The sequence below is a fragment of the Plasmodium gaboni genome, chromosome 9 (genome assembly GCF_001602025.1).
Source record: "Plasmodium gaboni strain SY75 chromosome 9, whole genome shotgun sequence".
In the NCBI taxonomy this organism is placed as follows: Eukaryota; Apicomplexa; class Aconoidasida; order Haemosporida; family Plasmodiidae; genus Plasmodium; species Plasmodium gaboni.
Genome location: NC_031489.1, coordinates 502,786 through 511,875, shown reverse-complemented (window position 1 = coordinate 511,875; position 9,090 = coordinate 502,786). Strand labels below are relative to the sequence as shown.

General features: G+C 18.4%; 2 protein-coding genes across 2 annotated transcripts; both read left to right on the top strand.

Moving 5' to 3' along the window:
* Nucleotides 1-1,285: 1,285 nt before the first annotated feature.
* Nucleotides 1,286-2,980, top strand: PGSY75_0914200 (putative phospholipid or glycerol acyltransferase; the record flags this gene model as incomplete). Its single annotated transcript, XM_018785556.1, has 4 exons — nucleotides 1,286-1,621; nucleotides 1,726-1,783; nucleotides 1,944-2,518; nucleotides 2,693-2,980. The coding sequence occupies 4 exons, from the start codon at nucleotides 1,286-1,288 to the stop codon at nucleotides 2,978-2,980; spliced, it is 1,257 nt and encodes a 418-aa protein (XP_018641897.1).
* A 2,799-nt stretch (nucleotides 2,981-5,779) lies between these two features.
* Nucleotides 5,780-9,090, top strand: PGSY75_0914100 (hypothetical protein; the record flags this gene model as incomplete). Its single annotated transcript, XM_018785555.1, has 1 exon — nucleotides 5,780-9,090. A coding segment is annotated over one exon (3,311 nt), but the record flags the coding sequence as incomplete, so codon positions are not given.

Here is a 9,090-nt window from a genome sequence, read left to right as displayed (position 1 = left end):
TTTATTTTTTTATTTATTTATTTATTATTTTATTTTTTTTCTTTTTTAATAATACTTTGATTTTGATTTTTTTTTTTTTTTTTGGGTTTTAGGTCTTTTATGATTTATTAATAATAAAAAAGAAATATATATAATAAATATATAAATAATATATTTTTTATATATATAATATATATATTTTTTTTTTTTTTTTTTTTTTTTTTTTGTTTTATATATTTTATAAAAAAAGAAAAAAAAGAAAAAGAAAAAGAAAAAAAAATAATTAATTATATATAATATATATATATATATACAATCTATATAAATTTATTGTTAATATTTTTTTTTAATTTTAAATTAAAAGAAAGCCCAAAAAAAACACATCGTTTAAAAAAAGACTTCATCAATATTAAAATATTATATATGTATTTATATATATATAATATACACATGTTATATATATATATATATTATTATGTATGATATATATGTGCATATAATTAAAGAAATCTAGAAAAAAAAAAAAAAATAAAATAAAATAATTAAAAAGGAAATGTATTTTTTTTTTTTCTTAACATTTCTTAGGCATATATATATATGAATGTAGATTTATATTTATTTATGTATATAGTAATATAGACTTATATAAGTTGATATTATATATATATATATATTATAAATAACATGTAAAAATTAGCAAATATATTTATTATTTATGAAATAATTATTTAATATATGGTATAATATCCATATATATATTTATATATTTTATAAATAACATAAAATTAAAAATGAATAAGATATATATGTATATATTTAATTAATATAACATATCATTATATTTTCTTTTTTTTTTTTTTTTTTTTTTGTTATGATAAAATTTTGTTTGTTTTGCCTTATACGTTTATAATTGTATGAAGTTAATTAGAGATAATGAGCAACGGACATTATTAACTTACATAAATGAAAAAATAAGATATATAAAGAATTAAAATATATATATATATATGTGTCTGATGAGATATTCATATTTATATTATAGATAGATATATGTTTTGTGTATTCACATATTTTTAAAACAATTACATATATATGTAAATATATATTTATATATATATTTTTTTATGTATATATTTTTATATATATATATATTTTTTTATATATATATATTTTTTTTATATATGTACATTTTTATGATACCAAACCCCCTCAAAAAAAAAAAAAAAAAAAAAAAAATTATTCTTCATAATTTCTCTACATGTGTACAGCTGAATTAAAGAAGGAAGAGAAACCGATAAAAAGAAAAATGATCAGGAAGCTGGAGTATCATATTATATCTTATATAATATTTGCTCTTCATGTGAAGTTATTTATGCATACAGTATTTTATACAGAATGGGTATGGGATATTTTTCATATATATTTTTGTACAATTATTGTATATACTAATATGTTATTAATATATGGTATACGTATATATTTCGGTTTAAAAAAATTAAACTTAAAATATTTCCCCATAGAAAATATACCATCATGTAAAAATTATAAGAATAAAAAAAATATCCATCCGTATGCAGCCTTTGAACGTTTAGATTTGATACACATGAAATTTCTGAACTTGTTATATGGAATAATCTTTGTGGTAATAAATAAACAAAATTATAAGTAAATAAAAAATAAAATATATATATATATATATTTACATATATTTATTTATATATTTATTTATATTTTTTCTTTTTATAGGCAACATGGAGAATAGCTTCCATTTTTCTCTTATCGATAATTAATTTGATCGTTTCATGTACGTCCAAAAAAAAAAAAAAAAAAAAAAAAAAAAAAAAAAAAAAAAAAAAAAAATATTCATATATATAATATATGTATGTATATATTTATTTATATTTATATTTATATTTTTTTTTTTTTTATATTTTTATACACCCATTTTATCATTCCTATTGCAGTGCTGATATACCCCTTTTTGAAGGGCAAAGGAGATAATTTGGAGAGCCCCATTTTATTTTTATATCTTAAATTTTTAAAACTTGTGTGTAGATTGGCTATATGGATATTTGGTGTGAATAAGATCGAAAATAATTATCTCTGTGATAATGAATGGCCCAAAAACATTGTGTCCAATCATATATCTGCTATAGATCCTCTTTTTTTTATAAGTGAACATGCATGTAGTTTTGTAGCTAAAAAATCGTTAAGTAAAGATCGTCTGGTTGGTCCCAGTGTTCTCGCTTTAAAGTGTGTACTTGTATATCGAGAAAAATCAGAAGATAGAAAAATTGCATTAGAAAGTATAAAAGAAAGACAATTACTAATTAATGCTAAACAAAATAATTATCCTTCATTTGTAATATTCTCAGAAGGAACAACATCTAATGGATTACAAATTATTGAACAAAAAAAAGGAGCATTCAACTCCTTATTACCTATAACACCTGTATTGTTAATATATGATTATGATTTTTATAATCCATCATATGATATCATACCTTTCACATGGTGGACTTTTCTTTCATCAGCAAATGTAAAAATAAAGAAATATAAAATATATATTATTTTAATGCAAATATTATGCATATACATATTAGTTTGTTTGTTTGTTTTTTTTGGAATATATTTATATTTTTTTCATTTTATATTAATATATATCTTAATTTTATTTTATTTTATTTATTTTTTTTTTTTTTTATATATATAGTATGACGGAAGTACATTACGTACATATTGGTTGCCAAAAGTATACCCCCCTGATAAAGCTCAATATCCAGACTTAACAGATGAAGAGAGAATAAATATTTTTCATGATGAAGTATCAAAAATAATGTTTAATCATATGAAAAAATATAATCCTAGAGCTCCAAAAGATGTAGACGATTATAATGACTGGCCTGGCTCCTTAAGATTTAAGTTAGAGTATTTTCAAAATGCCTTAGGTAACGTGGCAACCAAACATTTAAATAAAGAAAAAAATTTAAGCGAAAAATAAAGAGCACATATACAAATGTACATACATATATAATAAAAACCCAAAGGGTACAATATATATTATATATATGTACTTATTCATATATATAACAAAAATATATATGTGATATTTACATATATTTTAAGTTATATATATATATAAAGTTTTATTTTATCAATACATTTACGTATTAATTATTATTTATTTTTTTACTTTTTCATTTATTCATTTTATTTATAATTTGAGTATCATTGTTTCCTTTAATTAATCATTATGTTATGTTTTCGTAATTTTGTGGAAAAAAATAAAAATAAAATAAAAAAGTAAATAAATAAATATAACAAAAAGAAAATAAAATATTCTTATGATTATTTTTTTTTTTTATTTGTTTTTCACATTTTATCTAATGATTTATTTTTTAAATCTATAGTGAATTTAATAATATATATTTTGCATATATATATATATATATGTGTATGTTTTATTTTTCTTTAATAAGATAAAAAGAATTTATGATATTACCATTTTATGTTTACATATTATATAATTCTTCTTATTATCTAAAAAAGATAAGAGCTTAAGAGCTTTTGACCTCATTACATATTCTTATGTTTTTACACATTTTATGTATTTACATTTTTAATAATATATATATAATTTTATAATTATATTTTTTTATATCCTTAAATGATTGTAATAAAAGTTGTAGAATAATTGTATATAAATATATTTAATTATATATGTGAACGTTTTCATTATTTTATAATTTATTCAGTTATATGTTATTTTATTATGTTATGATTTCATATATGACTTTGATATTTTCTTTTCATTTATTTTTTTGAAGTATTAAAAACTTTAAATTATGATATATATAAAATATATACTTGTAAAATATTTAATTCTTTAATTTTTTTTTTTTTTTTTTTTTTGATACAACGATGAAAAGGAAAAAAAAAAAAAAATTTAATGAATAAAATTAGAACGTTCATTTTATTCAAGTATAAGGAAAAGATAAAAATAAAAAATTATAAAAATAAAATCAAATAAAACATTAAATAATAAAACAATATTATTTTAATATTAAGATCATCATAATTCATTTCATGGAAAATATATAATACTGTATAAATATATATATATTATTAATTTATTTTTTTAAGTAAAAAATATAATACTGTATAAATATATATATATATATATATATATATATATATATATATATATATGTAAATTTAAAAAATTAAGGAAAAATTAGTATGGTTGTCTTTGGTTTCATTGTTTCTTTATAATTTAACTTTATAATTTTTTTTTCATTCCCTATGTGGAAAATTATCAAAATATAATAAATAAAAAAAGAACTTTTACTTGTTCAATATATATATTTTATCCCATTTTATATAATGTAAAATATTAAGTAATATATATATATATATATATATATTATTTTTTATTTAGAATTGTTCTTTATAAAAATAAATAAAAAAATAAAAAAGAAAAAATATATAACATAATATAATATATTTTTTTTCTTCTTTGTTCTATTTCCATGTAATATATTATTACATGATGTTGTGTGTGCTGATGAACACAATTTTACCTGCATGGTTCAGGAAAAAATAAAAATAAAAAAAAAAATTTTAACTTTAAATATTAATATATAAATATAAATAAATAAAACATTAAATAAATAAATATATATATATATATATATATTTTTATATTTGGAAAAAATAAAAATTATAACAATAAAATATTGTTGTAACAATAATATAATATATTCCATATATGTTTATATTTTTCTTATTCTTTTGTTTTTAATTTATGTTTTGTATTTAATAATATTTTATAAACTTTTAATTTTCTGACTTGTTCATATAAAAAAGTATGTATATATTATACATATATATATATATTCATCCTATATTTAATATTAATATATGAAAAACAACATAAATATAAATAAATAAATATATATATATATATATATATATATTAAGACATATATAACCATATGTGGTTATATATATAATAAACAATTCTTCAATTGTACATTGAAAAATCATGATTTTTTATTGTTTTTGTAGTATAATATTTAATATAAAAATTAACAACTTAATTTTTTTATAAATAAGAATAAATATATATATATATATATATATATTTATATATATATTATTTATTTACTTATTTTTATTTTTAATTGTAATTTTTTTGACTAACATATCAGTTTTAATTCATATATATATGTGTCCTACTTATCTATTTTCATATTATGTAGAACCATTCAAAAAGAATTCAAGCATCTATTATATGTATCTATCTTTATATATGTATATATTTGTGCGCACCAAAATTTTATTTTATTATTTATTATTTATTATTTATTGTTTATTTTGTTTATCTTTTTTTGTTTTTTTTTTTATTTTATAAGACATATTATGTTTTTTAAAAGAAATAATATACATGTGTAAAATTTATAAATATTATAAATAGTTACGACATCCAAGTTTCACTTGTTTTTATTTAATATAAAATTCTTTTACCATTTTGTTTATATATATGTAAATATATTCACATAAGGTGTATGAATTTGTCTATCTTAATCTTAATCGTAATATTTGTTTTGTTTTGTTTTGTTTTTTTAAATACTCTACTTCTTTGTATGAATAATATAAAAGAAGTATTATTGTTATAACGATTAGTCCATATATAAAAATAATGAATATATAAAAACATCGCACATAACAATATAAATATATATATATATATATATATATGTATATATTTTTTTTTTATTTTATTTTTTTTTTCTGAATAATGACGAAACAGGTTCTGTTGTGTCTTTTGCACGATGCCAGAAATAATATAAAAAATGAAATATCTCAATTAACAGATGACATAGATTACTTGAAAGAAACTATGAAGATAAAACAGAATAAAAGTTTTATTAATTCATTGAGAGGAAGATTGGATGGAAGAAAAGAAAAACAATATGAAGAATTAAAAAAATTTTTATCGCAATATTTAATGTATCTGTTAGAGATTAGAAAAGGTGAAAATAAAAAAATGAATGTTTATAATGGTATGAATGAGGAAAAAGAAGAAGCTCATTTATATTTAGATAAAACAATTGAACGAATAAACTCCGAAAAGATTAACAATAAATATTTTAATGAAGAGAAAAAAAACATAGAACAATTAAAAAGTATGTGTAATAAGAGATATATATTAAAAAACATATTAAATTTAATAAAAATATGTAATGTAAAAGATTTTAATTGTGAAGAATCAAAAAATATGTTTAGTGATATAATGTATGAATTAAAAAATATAAGTGAATATATTCCAGAAGAGAGAAGACAAGCCAATGATATATTAAAAAATGAGAGAGGACATAATATAAATGATAAAATTCAATGTGAAGATAAAAATAATTATTATATAAATAAAGAGAACGAGGAAGTTAGTACATCCTTATATAATTTTGATGATTCTAAAAAGGAGATGGATGAAGAATCATACATTTCATCTACAGCTCCTTCATTGAACTGGTCCATTGACATGTATAACTATGATAAAAAAAAATTCATTTTAAATAATGATAATATAAATATAGAACCAAATAATAATAGTACATCACAAAATGAGAGAGATTATTTATTAAATTCTTCAGAAAAGGAAAAACAAATTTTTTCTTTTAATAATACTACTAAACATGAATCTCTGAATAAATTTTTTTTAAATAAAAAATTGGGAAAGGAAATAAATAATTTTGATAACATAATAAATGTTTTTGATTTGGCTCATGATGTTGGTTATAATAAATCGAAGTTAATTGAAGGACAGACTTGTGAGGATAAGAAAGAATTAGATGCTTTAATAAGGATTGATAAAAAAAAAAATAAAAATAAAAAAATAAATAATAATAATAATAATAATTTTATTAAATATGAAAAAGTTACAAAGGGTAGTAGTTTGATAAACACATTGGCAAGTGGCAACATAAAGGGGTTGGTGCCTTTAAAAAAATTTATGGGATCTAAAAAAGTTCCTCCTATAAAAAGATTTACAAATAATAATAGCAATAATAGCAATAATAATAATAGGGATGGTAATAATGATGGTTATAAGGAGGGACGCCGAGAACGGTCGTCCTCATCGGAGCAGTCAAATATTAACAGGGAGAGAAAAGAAAAACAAAATAAGAATGATAATATGAAACAAATTAAATATCTTTTTCGTATTAACAATAAAGGGGAAGGAATTTTTCGAATTAAGAAGAAAGGTCCAAAGTGTGCGACTGATTGTTTATACGATGTAGTAATTACATATGAAGGAAGACAAAAAAAAAAAAATATAAGGAGTAATAAAAAAGAAAATGAAGAAAAGGATGCAACAAAAAAAAAAAAAAAAAAAAAAAAGATTTTATTCTTTTCCTTTTTAAAAAAGGGTAAATGTATTTATCATATAAATAATTTAAATATAAATGAGAATAATGATAATATTTTAAAAGATGCTCATTATTATAATAAGGCAAATTATATAAAAGGGAAATGTATGGAGCAAAAAAAAAAAAATAATATATCACAAAATGTGGAACGTTTAAATGATGAAAATATAATAAGAAAATATTCATTAGGAACGTTAACAAATTATATAAATGAAAAAGAACAAAAAAATAAAAAAAAACGTGAAGAAAAAATGTCCATATCTTATAATAATATTCAATTTGTAGAGACTAATAGGTTAAGGGCTTTATATATTCAACTATTACATAAGCAGAATAATTTATTTAGAGATCGCAATTTTTATAAGGATGAATTAGAAAAATTGAAAGAGGATATAAAAAACAATAACGAACCATATGCCGAATTTATTAAGGAAGAGAAAAAGAAATTTATAGAAAGAGAAAAGAAAATATATAAAAAAGAAAAAAGGACTTTGAAAAGGATGAATGAATTAAAAAAAGAGATGGTTATATTAAATGGAGAATTAGAATTAACAAAAAATTTATTAAATAAGGAAACTGATTTAAATAAACAATTAAATATAATGTTAGAAGAAAATAAGAATGTATTATTAAATAATCAAACCGAAATAAACAATTTAAATAATGAATGTAACAGATTAAAAGAAACAACATTAATAGAAAAAAAAGAAAATGAAAAATTAAAAGAAGAGATTAATGAGAGATTAAATAATATTAAAAAAGTAAATGAGGAATTAACACATTTAAAAGAAGATCAATCATTTGAAAACTTTCGAAAACTGATTCTACAAAAAATTGGAAAAACAAATGGAGATATAAAATATCTAGCTGAATTATTAGAATCGTTAACAAAAGAGTTAGAAAATAAAAAAAAAGAAGAAATATCTAATTCTGAGAAGATGTTAAAAATACAAGAAAATTTAAAAAAAAACGAAGAACTCTTAAATAAATCAAACAAGGAATTGAAAAGAGAAAAGAAGAGGGAAAAGAAGATGATCGAGAGGATAGTATATTTGACTGAACAAAATGATTATTTGAAGGAAACTATTCATGTTTTAAAATCTAAAAGAGGAAAAAAAAAAGATAAAAAAAAAAAAAATGATGATAATTATGAACAGGATGAGAAAAAAGAAGATACCTATTATAGGTTGTTTGATCAATGGAGTACTACCACCACAAAAATGAAAAATATGAAAAATATAAAAAATATGAAAAATATAAAAAATATGAAAAATATGAAAAATATGAAAAATATGAAAAATATGAAAAAAAAATGGAACGTTGATAAGGACACAAAAATAAATCACAATGATAGGAGTGATAAGATTGATATGTATAATATGAATAATATACGAAATAATAATGAATATATAGATGAAGATAATATGTTGTTGGTGGGTATTAAACAAAATGACCAAATGAAAAAAAATGAGAATGGACATTTTTTTAATTATAACAAAGAACATTTATGTGAGGGGGAGGATAATTTATTTATTATAAATGAAGAAGATGGTAGTTCTAATAGCTTAGAACATATTGAACAATTTTTAAGAGAAAACAAAAGAAAGGAAAGTAATAAGAACATGAAGAGACAGAGTGTTACAATATATTCAGATGTTGAAGATTCTCATATGTCATA